At 40.7% G+C, this 18,765-nt stretch overlaps 1 protein-coding gene across 5 annotated transcripts in view; it reads left to right on the top strand.

The window, feature by feature from the left end:
- Positions 1–18,765, top strand: part of LOC310957648 (rho GTPase-activating protein 12-like) — a 61,327-nt gene that overhangs the window by 29,115 nt on the left and 13,447 nt on the right. For 3 of the 5 annotated variants that reach the window (XM_083928309.1, XM_083928308.1, XM_083928307.1), the window contains exons 3-5: positions 16,550–16,819; positions 18,077–18,283; positions 18,669–18,749. In XM_083928309.1, the coding sequence (XP_083784435.1) occupies positions 16,550–16,819; positions 18,077–18,283; positions 18,669–18,749 (558 nt within the window). The remainder of the gene's footprint in view (positions 1–16,549; positions 16,820–18,076; positions 18,284–18,668; positions 18,750–18,765) is intronic. The other 2 variants (XM_083928311.1, XM_083928310.1) reach the window with 1 other exon arrangement.

The following is an 18,765-nucleotide window of genomic DNA, read 5'->3' as shown; positions in this document are numbered from 1 at the left end:
AAGGAAAAGAATGCTTTCCTTGAGTCCTGAAGGGAGCGTTCAAACAAAAACTGAACTAAACTAAAAGTACAACATTTTGTGGGTTGTCTAGAGTTTTTTTTTAAAAACCAGCTGGCCGTCCACGCCCCGTTTGAGAGAGGTGGGCTTTTGTAAAGCGTGTTTGCACATGTACGAGCACGAGCGTGCGCACGTGTACGAGCACGACGCCTACAGCAGCTCTCACGTCATTTTATGTGCGCCTGTTCGGACATAGAAAAAAAAACGGACCATGCGGACCAAAGGTTCACGTTGGTGTGATGCGGAGGTGGAGTGTTTACTGGAGATTTGGTCGATGAAAATATTCAAAAACAGTTGACAAGACGCACAAAAACTCGGAGGTCTATGGAAAGATTTGTGAACAAAGCGACGCATCGCGATGACGTCAATCAATGCGTGTGACGTGTTACGGCGTGATGACGTATGGACAGGTGAGAAGCATTTGCACGAGGCCCAGGCAGTGTGAGTACAACCGGGCTGGCCAGCGGGGGGAGAGGGAGGGGGGTCAAGTACCCTAAAGCCCGTAGGTATGGGCGGACAGTGTGAGTGCGCCCTTAAAGATCGGAATTGTTTTCTGCTTCGACGTCCTTTACATGAAAGAAGTATGGCATTGAAGAACAGCAGAGATTTGTTTTTATTGTTATATATTTTATTTGCCAAGCCCACTTTTTGTTATGTTATGCAAATGTTTACACAACTTTGCTCCTGCAAAAGGCTGAAGGTAGGAAGAAGTCAGGTGAGACTGGGGAAGAGTAGCGGTGCTGCTGCAGTTCTGTAGATTGAGGAAATAATGGGGACACCGTGTGACTTTGAAAACATAAAAGAAGGTTACTCTTTTGGAAAGCTTTACTATACAGAATGCAAGTTGATAAAAGTGACCTTTTATTTGGGTTTTATACAAGGGATGATTGAACCATTTGTTTATGTAGGGACTCCTATAAAAAGCCTCCATTTGAAGGTTTTGTTCTCCTGAGGGTCTTTGTGTAAATATTATACACTACTAATAAAGCACGGATTCAGAAACAGCATTGAGACAAGCATTCAGGGCTACATCCACGCTACTACACATATCTTTTGCTACATTTAAGCCTCGCCTCCATGCTACTAAAATGGAGACGTGTAAAAATGCTGCTGAGCCTGTTTTAGTTTGAAAACTCCAGGGTTGCGTTTTAGTCTGGATGGATGAAAACCGAGACCTTTTGTAAACGATGACGCAGACACCAACATCCGTCCTATCTGTGGGGCAGGCTTACAAATCTTTTGTGATTTCATCCTTCTTGTGTGATTACTCCTTTCCCTTTGCCATGGCTTCCTCCAGCAATTGGTAACGCTCCTGTTACCGCTCTAATATGACCACTTTAAACTCTGTGGCACCATCATTATCGCCTACGCTGTACTTTTATTAACAGTTCCACCTTGTTGGTTGAAGCAAAGACATCTCTGGTTTTACTTTTCACCATTGCTGTTCTTCATCATTGGACAAACTGCTTCCTGTTTTTACTGCCACGTACATGCACAGTGTAGTGTACGTGAATGGTCACACGATTAGCGCGTTCAGTTGTGTTAACATGGATAGAGATATTTTCTGATACAAAACTCCAACGGTTGTGTGAACAGAGACATTTTTAAATGCTGTTTTAGAATGAAAACGTAGTGTGGATATAGCCTGAGCTGAAGGCGGGCAGCATGAGTGTAAGTCATCTGGTAACCTCACTCAAGGCGAACGTGGCTTTGAATTAAAAAAAAGTCTACTTGGATAATGGCCTCCTTTAATCTTTGTCAGTTACACTGTGCTGAGCTCAGTGCATCAGGCTTGTGTCTTGTCCCGGTTTGCTGGTTTAATGGGCATATAGGCTCGTTCATGTCCATGAATGGACATCCAGCACATTTGAACTGATGGCCTTAAAGGGCCGGTGTCTTAGTTTGAAGGAATAATACTCAGTTCTGTTCCTCCACACTGGCTTTGGGCTTAACCCATTCAGTGTTGCCCAGCTGGCTCAGGCTGCTCAATAGTGATGCTGTGTCTGTTGTAATGTGATCTGACAGGATGAGTAGAGAAGGACAATAATGTGCTCAGCTCCTCAATCCTCAGTGTTTGGTGGTTTCTAAAGTTTCTTTCAGCTAACATTTTTTTAATTAATCAAGAATAACACTAGGCATGTCACAATTTTACAAACCCACAATTCAATTAGTTTCCATTTAACGTCTCAATTCGATTCGATTTTTTATACGAACATTTTTTTTCCAGCACTGGCAGCTATGCCATTGTTACACTATCAAGTGTTGATTTATAAAGATCAATAGACATTTTCAACATCATCTTCATTTTTAATTCCTCATATAGGCTACATGCTATCAAATGTGATGTTACTGCCATATGTGCTTTAGAATCTACTACACTAAGGCCTTATGGTCAAATTAAAATCATTTATTTGATTTGCTGATCTTGATTTTGATTTTGATGATTGAAATAGAAAGCTCATTTTGATCGATTTATTCGTTTTAGAAATGACGACACCCCTAAAAGAGACTGTTTTAAGAAGTTTTATATTGATTTTGTTATGAAAAATTAACCTGATTGATTGATATCAGCTGTTTGGGTCAATATGCATATTGATGACCTCAGGAAGCAAAAACAATTCCCAAATTGACGCTTGACACAAGAAATGGAATGTTTCTCAGTTGTAGTATCAAACCACAGGGACACAGCCACGTTTCCATCCAAATGAAGTGCAAATTTAAACCAAATTAACAGCAAATCGGCATAAGAAAATGCTGATTAATGTGCATTTTCATCCACTACTCTTATGCAAATACTAGGAGCAGGTGCATTCGAGAAAAACTGTAGCACTAATTCTCCAGTCGGGTGCCTTTTAACCATGATGAAAATATATATATTATATTTGCGCAATTTAAAAATGTGATTGCTGTAAAAACAGGTGAACGGAAACACAAAAGCATGCCATCAGAAATGTTTTGAACATGTTACAATAACAAATTTATTAGTATGTATTAGAACTGAAATTAACTAGAAAATCTTTTCCAGCTAAATATGATCTGACTGTAGTTACTTGAGATGTACAGTGCACTGTATGGAACAGAAATGTCATGGTCCTTGTTTTAGTGTGGGTGTTGTGATTGGGGAAATAATGCCATTGTTAGTAGACTGCAGGCTGTGTGTTCCAGCTTGTGTTCTCTAATGTGCTGCTGAATGGGAAATGAACTGCATGTACCATGTCTGCCACATCGGGATTATTTACAACACACTCACACATACATGCACACACCCACATATGCAGCCATCTGCCTCGCCACTTTCAAATCAAATCAGAGGTCTGGTTTATCAAATTAGACACACAAAGGCTAAACAATGTCTGTCAGTAAGTAACGAGTTTCGCTTCCAAAGGCCTGCTGTCCACTCGGATGTTTCACTTTGGTCAGACTTTGCCGGGCTTTAATGATGAGCTTGAGTGGTCAGGTGGTGGTTATACTGGTGCAGCATGGTGCTGTACATTGTTCTAGAAAAGAGGAAAAGGCTGAGAGAAAGAAGTGAGACAGGTGTGTCAGTCTGCAGGTGCTCTCTTTCATCGTCTGCTCTCCCATATAGCCCACATTTTCCCATTTCCTATTCAGTGGGAAATGTTTGGCATGCTGAAAGGGCTGTTGTGTTGACACTCAATGCTGCTGTTGTCAGTATAAACTCTCTCACCCCTTCTGCGCACTTTGTCGGTGACATTGGTAATTTGTTCCGTTGCCCATGACGATACATTCTGCATTCAAAAGTTAGAAGAAAGCAATGCAGGTTTTCAGAAGTAGGGCAATAATTGCAGAGGGATGGCATGCCACTACTGAAAGTTAAACATACATTACCACTAGGGGTGGGCAAGAAAATCGATTCATGTAAAAATCGAGATTCATATCTTCTAAGATTCTGAATCACCGCGTGCACTTCGCCGCTTCCGTAAAAAACACAGTTGCAGCAAGCTACTGGCAAGTCATTCACTGCTAGCCTACCCGTCATTGAAGGAAAGTGTTTGGGCACACTTTGGATTTCATAACCTCCAGGGGAAGACGGAGCTGGACATGACTCATTCAATATGCAATGTTTGCAAAATTAAAGTAAAGTAATTCGGCAACACTACAAACGCCCGCTGTGGACAAGTGAGCAGTCATTCGCTTCTCTGTAATCAAACCAGTCGTTAAAAATAGACCACTGCAGTCAGTGAATATTATCTTATTTGCCAACAGGCCAATTGCAGCCAATGAGGCAAATATCAGTCGATAGTGATGTTTAGAAAAAGTAAACATTTGAGAAAAGCCAGAGAAACGACATACATTTGTTCAGCCTTCTTGTTTTTTTTCTTGTTAAGGATCTCACAACCCCTCAGGTTTATATTGTGGCTCTTTTGGGGGGCGTTCAAAAACCCAGTTTTACTTATGATTGCCTCTTATTGCACCAACAATTCATTTGTCAGAGCAGGAGATAAATGTCCATTTTTCCCCTGCTTACATAGTTACTGCTCTTTTCTTTTCTAGGTCAGCTTGCTGGCTCAAACTCAGACATTGGAGAGCAGTTGTACATTAGTGGGCCTGTTGACCAGAAGGTTACCGGTTCAAATCCCCAGAACAGCTGGGGTAAATCTGGGTGTAAAGTAAATAAAAACGGCACCCTCCTGTAACTGCTCACATTGCTCTTGAGCTAGGCATTGAACTCAGAGCTGCTGTAATGATGTTTCTCATCGGCAAACGGTAGTGAATTGTCCCTCGTTCAGGCCTGAGCTTTTTGAATGTAAAAGACTTTTGAAATTGAGCTTGTGTGCTGAACCATACCGTCCCAAGATAAACGGGTTGAATAAAGAAATGTTAAATTGGGTGTTTCTGCTCTGTTTAATGTGTGGGGTGGCACAAGATGGACAGAGTCAGATAACTGGTGCGCAGGCCTCCAGGAGGATGTTGAGACTTCCATTAACAGGAGTTAGCAGGAGTTCATATCTTCATCCCCTCTAAATTCTGTTGGTTCAACAGAGCTGGATTGAGATAACAGGTGTCAAGATGTAAACCTCCATCAGTGGGGATTTAGATACTGTCTGAAAGCCTGTCGTGATGTGGTCGGCCATTTAATGTCTAAGAGATACGACCAAAAAGGCAGCAGATAGGCTGATCTCAGCTTAGTCTGAGTCTGTTCTCGTATGAAAAAGAAAACCCTTATCTTTCTAATTTGAGATATTCTGTTGTTTTAACTTATACTGAAGAATCCCATTCTTCCATTTTGGCCTTTTGAAACATAAAAAATACCATTTTAAAGCTGGTATATTTTCTATCTAGTGGCAACATGGCTCAGTGTTTCTTGCAATATAAAGTACCTAAGGAACAACGGGATGAACAGACGAAAACAATTCTTCTGGTAATAACATTAAATTCTCCACAGAGCCCAAATTGGAGTAGAAAGCTACACAGCATGCAAGTCACATCCCATTGCATTGTGTGTCCTGAGCAGTGACTGCACCTGTCCCCCTGCTACCCTCTTACATAATCACCCACACACACACGCACACACACATATATATATATATATATATATATATATATATATATATATATACATACATGCCAGCTGTCCTCAGTGGACCCCTCTAGACTCCAGCCAATCACTGTGCTAGGAGAATAAGCGTCATTAGCTGCAACCAGTCAGGTAGATGGAATAAGAGGATTAATCATTCAGTGTAGGCTGTCAGCTGCCTCGCTCCTCTGCGGTCCCTCAAGCTGGCTCAACTGTGCAGCCTCGAAAAAAAAGACGTCACCACACCACTGATCATATATTTAAGGCTGAGTCATCGCTTAAAACTGTCACTGAGGTGTCTGAAAACTAAGTCTTTCCACATACTCAGATTCTCTGTTCAAAAAAGGGATGACTGTGGTTTCAGTCATCGTGCCCCAGTCTGCAGGGAATGTTCATCTGTCCCCTGTGGAGAGGGCAGAGCAACATCCAGACAGCTGCTTTTCCACACACAATAATATGGTCACAGAAAAAAGTCATACTTGTATGCACATCTGGAAAAGTTAACTTCCCCCTTCAATTGGGCAGTGCCAACACTAATCCATTTCTTTTTTCTTTGTCACTCTTGCTCATGCGCTTTTATACATTTAGTCATGCAAACCGGTCAATACAGTCCCTACAGAGAGTCAGACACTGTAGAAGATGTGCTTTGATATGATGATGGACAAGAAATTCTTTTTTGTTTCAGTTTGTTCCATTATTAAGGGGCATCAGACCAACTTTAGCCCTGAAAAACACATGATTTTGAATCAGTTCCAACACAAAATGTTAAAGTTGTCTCAAATCTTGCCACAGTTCAGTGCCACATCATCTGGCAACCGGCTGCCTCGGGCCAACGCCCATAGATTTACAGTACTTTGTAACATGAACGCTACATGTTTACTGTTTACTGTTGCAAAGAAAGATAAAATACTTGCTGCTGTGACAACTTTCCAGATCAAACATTACTATATCAACAGTGGTACTTCCTAGATTGTACTCAATAGGCTATATGTACAATCACTTCCGCATTCCAACTCGACCTGCAGGCTTGACCAATTCGGGCCGGCGCCGTTGCTACTGAAATAAGACACAAACAGCGAAGCGATGTCGTTCTTCACCCGATATCTATTAGATCTTCCTAAAATAACTGTCAACTATGTTCGCATCATACAAGAAGTGTGCTGGAGCTCTGTCACCAAAAAGGAGAAGGGCGTCAAACTTAACGTTTCAAGCTATATTCACAATAACGAAGGTGAGATCTGGACATGTAAGGTTAGCACGTTTTTGTACTAGCCAGTGCTAGCATGATAAGTTACTGCCAACGCTATGTGTCTACATGTCAATCGCTGTAACAATTTTACTAACACCATTGTCAATCTCAGTTTCAATTTAAAAAAAATTAGTTAGCCAAATAAACATCATGTTCAGTATTAGTCAATTGCTGACCATTTAAATGTAGAATGAACAAAACTAAAATAAATAGCTAAATGGTACTGTATTTACAGTATCAGTCAATTGCTTCACATTTAAATAAATAAAACGAAAATAAATGGCTGAATGACACCATTTCTAAAACACCCAAAGTATTGTTTTCTGCGTTATATGTTCTGTAAAAAAGGTTTTCATATTGGTGCATAGGAAAACATATATGCCGATACCAATAGTTACCAATATGTCTATTATAGACCATTGGCTAACTGACATATTGTCTGGGTCTAGTTCAATTCCAAGGGTATTTTGAAAGCTTGTTTCAATTATGATGACAACCAGACGTCATGTAGTATCGATGGGATTGTGTTTTCCTCTATAAACATCTTTGTGAAGCTTCTCTGTCTTTTGCCTTCCTGCATCACTTTCTGAGTTTATTTCTCTCCCTCCTGCAGTTTCATATATTTGACCCATTTGCAGCCGATGTAGAGACTCAAGTAGATCAGATAGATTTAGAAACAAGACCAGGATTCCTCTGTGGACCCACTTCTCTGACAGACTTCAGTGATGCCGCACTCGGGGGGGTTTGTGTAAAAGAGGGCACCGCACATCACTTCTCTCTCATCTGTAACTCTGTAACACAGATCTTACTGCACATGCGACTATATATCACAAAGAGGCAAAAACTGTATCAAACACCCAATTGGCCTATGAGGTTTAAACTACCTAAATGTGTTCATTGTCAGCCACAGGCAAGTTGTTGCATCTGATAACCATCGATCCACTCAGTACTGAAACAATGAGCCAATGAATCGATTCTCTGAATTGACAGATAGTGAACTGACAATAGTACTTGCTTCTTCTAACGTAAGGACTTGCTGCCTTTCTGTTCTATGTTGTGTTAAATTGAATATTCAATCGTGATGTGCAGTTATTGTTCGTCAGAAAGTAACATTTATGGTAGTTGCTTAATTGTCATACTAATATTCATTTTAGTAGCCAGGATACATTTAAAAAAAGTTTTTTCTTTACCTATGCAATTAATGGTTGCATTAATCAGTCATGCAATTAATCAATGAATAAAATGAATCCAATGGTGACTCTTCTAAATTAAACTTCGATCAAATGTAGAGATCAGTGCCACCTAGTTGTCACCCTAAATCAGTCGTATGTAACTCTAGTGAATTCATAACCAATTCAGAAATTTAAAAATAACACAGAAAAGTGTCATATTTGTTTTATCTTCTGACCTAAAACTGCCCTAATCTTGGTTAACGTACAACGTGTCACAAAAGGACGTTCTACCCGATGCAACATGTTTTCATCTTGTTCCTCTTTTTGTTTTCTCTGTGAGATTTGATATAATAATTAACTACTTCCTTTCTCGCATGATTCAAAAGCTTCCTCTCATTTTGCATTTGGAGGTATAAAGTGCAATCTGTATTTATTTACTTATGGATGGAAATGGGAGGTTTCCTGTGGTCACTGCTCCCTGACTGAGGTTAACGAGGTCACTCAGGGCTCAAAGTCACCTCAGGCGATTCACTGTGTTTCCCCGTGTTGCGTCGTCTACGCTTTTCTCCTGTTGTAATTGCTCTGGAGTTGCATAATTGCCTTGGGTGGTGCCAGCGTTTCAAAGCCTTTTTGTGTTGACTTGCAGTGTGCTCGCAGCGCGGTTTGCTTTTCTTCACTATTATTCATTTCAGTCCGATTCTGTGAGATGACCTCAGACCAGACTGAACAAGACACCATGCCATAATGGACATGCATTTTTCAAGTGTGCTTTCTTTTTGGACGTCAGCCGTGTTAATGTTTTATCTTTTTTTTTGCTCCTGATTAATTCTCCGATACTGAACATTTATTTTGCTATGCAACTTTTCTCGTGTGATGTAATCTCACCTGGAAAACCAGCCTGGTTATTTCCCGTGTACACAACTCCTATTTAATACAACCTCCTTTCTTCCTGTTTCGATCAGGCTCTGTCACACTCTACTGACTGGTTTTCTTTTGTCCCCCATCCAGCAGTCATAGCTTTACTTGGCAGACAGTCAGGGACATATAAGGTGTTTGGATCAAATGTTGTACCTTGTGGGAGTGACTGTGAAATGAAACCAGTGTCCCACACGTGAAGGAAAAAGTCAGCTATATTGGGGGTCTTGGGGAAATATTCCGAAACATTTCCTACTTGTGTTATGTAATATATGTCATTTGGCAGCCTCTCAGTAACATGTGCCGCACTGCAGTGGCACTTTGCCCCCGTGAAACTAAAAAATAAACGAGGAAGTAGAAAAGAGGTAGGTGTTCTCTGTGTTTGTTTTTGTCGGGCACGTTTGTGCATGTGCAAACTGGTTTGTATATCAGTCTAACCCACACACTTATCTGTTGGCACCAAAGTGCGTGTATATTTACAAGTGTGTGTGTTTGTTTGTGTGGCTCGGCTCCCTGTAGGTATGCAGCAGAGCAGGTTCATCTGTGTCACACAGAAAAGGGGAGGAGAGAGGAGGTGAGCCTGTGGAGCCCCACCTCTTCTCTTCAGTCACTGGCCAATCCCTTTAAGACTTAACAAATGTTGTTGTCAGGCTGCCACCTAAAGGACACTGGTGTCTGACCTTTTCTCTTATGTTCCTAGTGTGCAGAAACGGGACAAAGTGTTTTCAGCTTATAGTCTGGTATCAGCTAAGAAACATTAGACAGTTTTGATTTTAGTTTTGAAGCATGCACGTTGTCATAGTTTGTTTTTTTAAAGTTATGATGTTTGATTGTGAGCTCCATACAACTAATGAGCTTTTAGTCATCAACATGATACATTCCTTAAGTCTTTCCAGGGTAGTGCTGAAATGATCGGTTGATAAATCAATTTGTTCATCAACCGACCCAAATTTTTTTTTCATAGCAAAACATTTGCTACTCCAGTCCCAATCGAAGAGACCTGCTGCTTTTCTCTTGCCCCTTTAACACAGCATGTTCAAGATTGGGAATGTTGCGTCGTTCCACCTCACCATTCTGTATAATGATGGGAATTACAACTCTTTGATGGGAGCCTGATCTTATGGTTCCTTTCTGTTTAAAAGAGCAGCTTATTGTTCTTTTAAAATTTTTAATTTTTAAACTCTTTTGAGGAGGGGGGGTTTTACATCTTTGACGGGCGCAGGCCTGTGACCCATTTTGGATAAAAGTATCACTAAAAGCATGTTTGATGTGTTTTCAGTGTAACAGCTGTATGTGCAACCTGCAGCCCGCTGCTGCTGCTGCTGTCACTGTCACAGGAGGAGGTGGAAATGATGGAGCACTCATGCGAGTATGAACCTGGCACAAGTAAATCTTGATTTCTTTGTTCATACCAGAGCTGTTCAAAAGAACCGATCACTAATTCTGTATAAGAGTTTATGGACACAGCAAATGGTTATTTTGCCGTTGAGCTGGCACTGGGGTTGGTAATGGAGCCAAATCGACCTTTGTGTATCAAGGACAGCAGGCATGGCAGGACTACACGCGCACACGCTAGATGGTGACTTTGTTGTGTTAGTTCACTGCTCTTTTAAATCCGGAACAATGCCATTGTTTGGTTCAGTTTAAAACATTAACGCTGGCTTAACGGGGATCTTCTTTACGGTAGTATTGTGGAATCTGCGTGAAAAGAGGCTTCGGTTTGAAATCATTGGGATTTGAGTATCCTTTTGTGTTTTAACTACCGGTAGGATAAAATAAAGACGAAGACGATAAGTTGAACCAAAATGACCCAGCGCCACAGGAAGATCCACTGAAACCACAACTGAAACAAACAGTAAAAACACCTGGCTTTGCTTTGCTTTTAAAAAGCAACCCAGCAGTTTGAGTGCAACTTTATGTGAATCAGGACAACAGATTTGCATAAAATGAACACAGTGTTCCAAATCTCACACCCGACTGGTCTAAATATAAACCGCATCTGTAGCCATTTCCATCTAATATTAGCTGTGATGCATTCAGTGCCTGAAGCCTCAGTCTTCTCCAGCCTCTTCTTCTCCCTGGCTCTGATGCGGTTTATCTCCGGCTGAAGAACACTGGACCAGCCGATTATTATTCCACTGCAGAGCTGCAGGCAGCACAGATAAGACTATGCAGGTCTCCTATCTGGGACTGGCAGCGTCATTCTCCGTTGCTTCCTATTCTCTACTCATTAACTCCTGCTCTGGCCTGAAATAGGGAATTAGGAGTATGCTGAGCTGCAATCAGAACTGTTTATTGGTGGCTGCAGTGTAAGCACTGAGTCACTGAGGGTGCAGACTGTACAGTAGGTGGTTGCAGCTGACCTCTGGTGTGATTGAGGCTTACTCGTCAAATCAGTTCAGTTTGAGGTCTTCGACTAATGATCTTTGCTCCCGACAACCAGGTTTTGTAAATGACTATTCAATTCCTCAGAGCACAAAGTGATTTATTTCCATGAGTTGTTCGACCAGCAGTCCAAAACTCAAAGATGTAATGTTATATATTAAACAGGAAATGACTATGATGCTTATTTTTCTGTCAGTGTGTGTCAGCCTACAATACAATACTATACCCATATGTTATAACCATCCGTTTTAATTCAATTTTTATATAACGTAGATTCTTTTTTCTGTCAGTTTAGTATTGTGAATGGATTAATGTCGTTAATTTAAAATGTGTTTTCATTACAATTGGGAACAAAATGCCACTCCACGGTTGCTGAATTCTCGTAATAGTGAACAGATTTAAACTGCCGAATGTATCAGAAGCTTATGCGTTGTGATCTTACGCTTTCACTCAACATGAACAGCCCACACAACATCATTTTAAACTCAGTGATTGGTTGTTTTGTACCAAAATGCTCCTTGAAAGTCATAGTTTATATATTTACATTATAAAATGGATACAAGGTAGAGCTGCAAAGACTGATTGGTTATCAGCTATTGAATTAATCGTGAACTGTTTTAATAACCGATTAAAACGTTTGAGTAATTTTTCAAAGAAATAAAAGTCAAAATTCTCTGATTTCAGCTTCTGAAATGTGAATATTTTCGGGTTTCTTTCCTCCTATGACAGTTTACCGTTTCAGTTATGTTTACTTGTGACAGTTCGCTGTCATAGGAGGAAGGAAACCAGATAATATTCACACCTTTCAGCTGCGGACAAAACAATACATTTGAGGAGGCCATCTTGGACTCTGAGAAACACAAATCAACATTTTTCACCATTTCATGTCAACAATCAACGGATTTATCGACACTGAAAATAATCGCCCATTTCTGCCCAAAGACAAAGGCTTGTGCTTCACATTCTATTAACGTATCCCAAACTTTCTAATCAAATTGCTTGTCTTCAAAAATTCAACAAAGGGAAAGTCTCACGTCTTTTCACCTAACATTAGCGAAACAGAAAAACTCTGGAAATCCTGGATGTCCATAATACCTCCTGCTACTTCTCAACTCTAAAGTACATAATAACATGTGTTCACCTCGACTGAAGAAGTGTACTTCCAAAGAGAGCGGCTTCCTCCATGTTAGAGGTCAACCTTTTAATGTCCCTCTGTGCTTCAGTGGTTATAGAGCTCAGTATTGATTATGTGGTCGGTCTGTTCACACCAGATGTCCAGCACCAGCTGCTCAGGAATATACTGCTGCTATAATAAAGTCAAGAAGACACCCTGTGCATATTTAATGAGTCAACCTGGCGGTGCCGCCTTTAGTTACATAATGAGTGCCGTTATTTGACAAAGCCCACATTGCTGCTGTCATTGGAAGACCTAACTGCAGTTTTACGGCTTGTTCGAGCTTTGAATGAAGCTCACACTGAGAGGGTTTCACAACCTTGTGGCCTATAAAACCGTTTCAAAATCGATTATGTAAACATTTCCTCAGTCTGACATGAGGCTACTTCTCGAAATTGCTGTTAAGCTGCCATTTGAGGATAGAAGATATTTGTTTGACTGCAAAGAGAAATAACAGTCTCCTTACATGAGTTGCACCCAGCTGTATCAATACTTCGAACCCTTCTTCAACCTTTTTCCTGTGTCCTCTTCAACTTTTCCTCCCAATAATGAAATTGGTTTATCTGGCGGAAGAGAGTAGATTGCCTTATATTACTGTACATCTGAGCAGCCACGACTTAACACTGATAACAGATCTTCTTGAGTCCATCAAATCCTCACAATGCATCCTGTGTTGCTCTACTCTGAGTTTTGTGGCAAGTACGCCGTGACTTTGATTTCAGAACAACCATGGGGAGGAAAATGCGGTTTTGTGGCCGCCGAAGTGGGATACTACCCAACTGCCTTTTTAACGGCCGATTGGCTGCCAGGACTTCCCCTTTGACAGATCCATGCACTAAATCACATGTTCACTCAGCATTACACAGGAAGACAACAGAGCAGTGTCTCCAGTCAACACTGCACGCAGGTCAAAATATTAAGCGGGGGCGATGGCAATGATCCGTTTGAGGAGAAGCTTTTTTCGAGCAATCTCAATCCATGAAGAGGATGATGTGTTTACTAGTTGCTCACTGCCAGAGGTAATTTTTTGTTTCAATGTATGGAGCATGAGTTCATGTTTTAGCTGCACCTTGCAGGACTCGACATTAAGGCTTGTCCGGACAAGTCAAGTTAAATTAAAAGTGCGCCGCTGCTTGGATTTTTTTGATGCTTGGCTATTCGTGGTATTACGGTAGTGTGGGTGCTTGCAGCAGCCCAAAAAGGGAAAATAACCATATTTCAGCAATAATTTCTCACATATATCAATTAAAACCACTATTATATGAGATCCAATTATAATAAACAGAGTTATTCTACTGTAATGTACATAATTTTTTTAATTAATTAGTTATGGTTGATGAAATTTCCAATGGATTCCTGTTCACGATGACTGTGTCCATGGCAAATTTTATTTTATTTGACTGTAAAGTTCTTGAGAAATGTAAAGAGAAATGAGAATTCCTATTTTTTTCATAAGAAGCTGTCATAACAAAATCCTACATGAATTTGAAAAGGATTTTTTGAGGTGAAAACATAAAATATAACCACTGAAATTATTCACACGTTGACGAGAATGCATGCTTTCAACTGTCTGTCGGGATTTCATTTGCAAACCAAATAAAGGTTTTTTTATCCGGACAAGTGACATTTTGCGTCTGGACAAGTAAAAGTTAAATTTACTTGTACAAAGTGGCTCAAAAAAGTGAACGTGGAGTCCAGACCTTGCTTCACAGTCCACAGTCTTGCACAATAGCATTAGAGAGGCTTTCTGTTAAAAGCAGACTTCAGTTCGGAAAGGCTAGATTTGCTGAATGGCTCAACCACACAACTTGCAGAGAAAGTTTCCCTATTTTGTCCCTCACTTCCTGTCAAATGCTGACTTCTCATGTCTTCAAGAAGAAGAAACTACGGTCAATTATGTAATATATACTCTCCACCTTTTATGTTGTTGTGCTGTGATACTGTATTAGACAGCGCACTTCTCGGTCTTCATCCAGTCGACTGACTGCCCGATTCTCCTGGGTACCTCCAGCTGTTTGCACTGCTCCTGCATATTTCATCCCTATTGATCCCCGTGCAATAAAAACATCACAGAGCCTGTGTTAGGAGGCCTCGAGGCACTGGCATTATTTATGGCTCTCTTTGCCCCGTCTCTTTGCAGCCAGGCAGCGCCTTTGTAATGTCAGCATGAAATAATCATGACAAGCAGCCCATTGACTGGATCAGTTGCACATCAGGGTTTTGAAGAAGGATGCCCTGTCATTACACACAGCATGCTGGCTGTACCACAGCTGTGGAAAATGTTGTAGTTTGACTAGATACAGGAGCTAACATTAAATCAATACTGTTGCAATTTATGCCCACATTCACCAGCTTGATTCACTCTCTGCTAACCCACAACGCTTATCTTGCTAGTAACAGCATACAAGCATTTGGTTTATGGTTGCCCTGGTTTCCAGTCCTGTTGTCTGCAGTGTATCGGTCTGCGGAGACTCTTTCGGGTTAAAAATCTAATCTGAAAAGTCCACAATTCAAAGAACAAATGTACATGTTATCAAAATGCCTATGCCAATTATTACAGATGACATTATTAGTAATTTAAACATGCAGTCACTCGACAGCAAAGTAAAGATTTTATGTTTCCAGCAAACTGAATGTACTTATACTTAACTTGAGTCTTTTCATTTCATGCCACTTTCTTCTTCCATCCATTACATTTCAGAGTGAATATTGAAATGTTATATTGACACTTTACACCAATTAATTTTTGCATGAAAAACAACAAAGAGCTTATCAAATATGGTGTTGTGTTATAAATGAAACTACCAAATTTTACAGCTGAAGTAATTAGTTGATTCATCAGTCAACCGACAGAAAATGAGTTGGCAAGTCTTTTTATCATCTGCATTTTTAATACAAAGATGACAAACATTTCCAGCTTCTCAAATGTGAGATTTTCTGCTTAATCGTGACGGCATTTCACAATTTCGTTCAGAAACCAAACAATTAATGGGGAAAATAATCAGCGTATTATTCCTTAATGTAGAGCTCCACCTCAACCAGTAGAGAGTAAAATCCTGCTTTTACATTAATGCTTGAGTAATAATAATTATCTGACAGTATAATGATCACAGGGTACATTTTTCTGCATACTTTACTTTTAATACTTTTAATACTTGAAATACTTTTTCCTGATTATACATACTTTTACTTAAGTAACATTACCGATGCAGGGCTTTGCCTTATACTCGTACTTGAGTATTTCTACAGTGAAGGATGTAAAGGATCTGAATACTTCCTCCACCACTGCTTATATTATGGTTTACTGAAAGATTTTGATCAAAAGTGTCCAGTAATTTGAAATTGTCACCTTGGACTTGAGGAAATTGTGTGGCGTTTTTATTTCTTTCCTATTTTGTTTTTCAATGAATCAAGAATATATTAAGATTAAATTCACTTTTTTCTTCATATATATTTTTAGTTTAGTTTTTTTCATTTATTCAACTGTTATGTTCATGATAACCAAAGCAATTTAAATACCCCACATTTCTAATAATCTAGTCATAATAATGTTGTTTCTGGAGAAGTGACTCATATTTGCATGTGTGCTGTAAGGCTGAGCCAGGACACACAGACCTACCAGTGGGTCTTGATTGTCAGTCTTACTTCCTTATTTCTACCTGACTTTGGTCACTTCTACCCTGTTGTATAACAGCGCTTCCTTCCCTTCTCTTCACTCTCCCCTTTATTGAATGCTCTGCTCCTTTGTGCGGTCATCATTGCCTCTGTCAGCTTTAAGTTTTTTGGCATTACAGACATTTTCTTTGTGCTCCAATGCCACTGACTGTTCATCAAAACACTGCAAAGTGATTGACTCTACGTGGAGCTCAGTAGGACCATGACAGTAACAGTGTAGGGGTGGGATGTTTGATGTGTGCTCGGGGGGCTGTTCATTTACACTCTGACAGCTGTGAATTTCTAACATCACTCTCTGTCGAGGAATTTGTCCCTGATTATATAACAGACTTAAATCCACTCACTGATGACTCACAGTTCCCTCTTTCTTTTCTTCCCATCAGACGGTATCTTCGTCAGGCCACGGCCGCTCCGAGTCGCCTCTCTACGCCAACCTCCAGGAACTGAAGATCACCTACACAAACCCGCCCCCTGTACCCTCCGACTCCCCGCTCCATGTGCTGGGCGACTGGGAGACCTTTAAGGACCAAAATGGCAGACACTTCTACTACAACCGCTCCACCCAGGAGAGGAGCTGGAAGCCGCCGCGAGCCAGGGACACCAGCACCAGGAACTCCAGAGGAGAGAGCCTAAGCGCAGGAGACAGCGCCGAGGTACAGATCATTTACAGAGGGTTCAATGAAACGCACACACACACACGTACACACATTATTTTACATCTGAACCCCCCCCCCCCCCCCCCCCAGTGATTACATTCAGAGTCCTAAATTATCAAGTACCAGTTTACTAGTAAAGTTAGTCTTAAGCTTCTCAGAGCAAGTTCAGATGAATCCAATACCCTTAAAGGTGGAGCAAGAGGCTTTCATCAAAGTGACTTATCTTGTGTGTTCAAACTAACAGAGGAGGATGTAGGAATTTGAGAAATGTGTAGAGTTTGCAAAGCTCTTGGGGCCCTTGTCATTTCAAAAATGTAAACACCTAGAAGCACTGCAGAAAGCAGGTGTGACTGTTGTCTAAATTGGGTGACAGATCTTCCTCCTGTCTGAACGACTGAGACAAGGTTTATAATAAACATTTCTGGACACCTTTAGAGCAAACTTAAAACTTTATTCTAGTAAAAGTATTATCTTTTAACTAATTGATAGTTTGCAGAGATACCGTCATTCTAATTTGTTCTCACAAACACAGTATTGCAAGAACTCGTGCACGCAAACACTTTTATATCAGCTCCATCAAACCATCAGGTTAGTGACAAATATTAAATGAACAACAAATGCGGCATGCCAGTACTTCATCACATATTGGAACTGCCTTGTGATTAACAAGGCTCTCTATGCAGACAGAGCGAGGCATCTGCAAAATTGCTCTTTCAGCGCTGACAGGTCGTCAGGCGAGACGAAAAACATCTGAGAAATGAGAAGGTTTTATGCATTTTCTTTCTGATATGAAGCTTGATTATACAGCTTCATCATAGAAATTGAAAACCCAATTTTAAAAAAAACAAACACATGCAGGTTTTTGCACAGTGGAAATTATTACATTTGATGAACAGTGAATGACTTCATATTTCTTATGATCACCGTATACACTTTGAGTCATAGCAGATTAGCCTGAGTCATGTGGGAGTCACCTCTGACTTTGAGTCGGCCTCTGTTTCATTAAATGGCTGTGCCACACTGCCACCTACAGGCGAAAGGCAGTCTCAGTTCGTTGTCACTCTGCACCAGCCATTCAGACTTCCACCATATTCTCCAAATCAAGCATGAACATGAGTGATGATTAGCTCTGATGGGTCTCCTGGTTCTCTGTACTTCATTCAAGTGGGTTGTTTGGTGCATGACTGTCTTTTCTCCTTTGTATCTCCATGGTGAAAGATTCTCTTCTCTTTTCTCTCCTTGCACTGATGGTAGACCACCCCTCTCTCGCTCTCGCCGTCTTTCCTTCCTTTCCTCTCACTCTCCATCGGTCGACTCCATCCCCTGTCGTCGGAGGACACCTGCTTCAGTACCTACTCTAGCCAGTCAGACAGTCAGTATGGCTCGCCACCACGTGGTTGGTCGGAGGAGATGGATGAGCACGGCCACACACTGTACATCAGCGACTATACTAATGAGAAGGTACCGGCTGCACAGGGGCGACCTGCTCGCTCCGCTGTGGTGATTTCTGTATGCATGTGGGAGTGGATCTTTGTTTCATTTATGGTGAATCTCCTCTTCTAAAACACACCTCAAATGTTTTCTCCACACTGAGAATCACTCAGAGACGTTTTCTCATAATCCAGAAATAGTTATCACACATGCAGATTAAAAAAATAGATATAATTTCGTAGATTTAAAGAAAAATGAACACTTTGCAACATTTAATATGATAACTAACAATAACATTTAAGTGTGTCTGTTGGTCAGTAGGTAGTAGTTGATGTTCTTGCACAAATCTGCTCATGTCAATACTCACACTAATGAGTGTTGTGTTTCTCCTATCTGTCCACGTGTTTGCCACCAGTGGTTAAAGCATGTTGATGAGCAGGGCAGACCATATTACTACAGTGCCGATGGTTCAAGGTCAGAATGGGAGCTGCCAAAGGTAAGACTCTTAAGTA

Source organism: Echiichthys vipera, assembly GCF_963691815.1.
Source record: "Echiichthys vipera genome assembly, chromosome: 15".
In the NCBI taxonomy this organism is placed as follows: domain Eukaryota; kingdom Metazoa; phylum Chordata; class Actinopteri; order Perciformes; family Trachinidae; genus Echiichthys; species Echiichthys vipera.
This window is presented reverse-complemented; position numbering and strand designations above follow the sequence as displayed.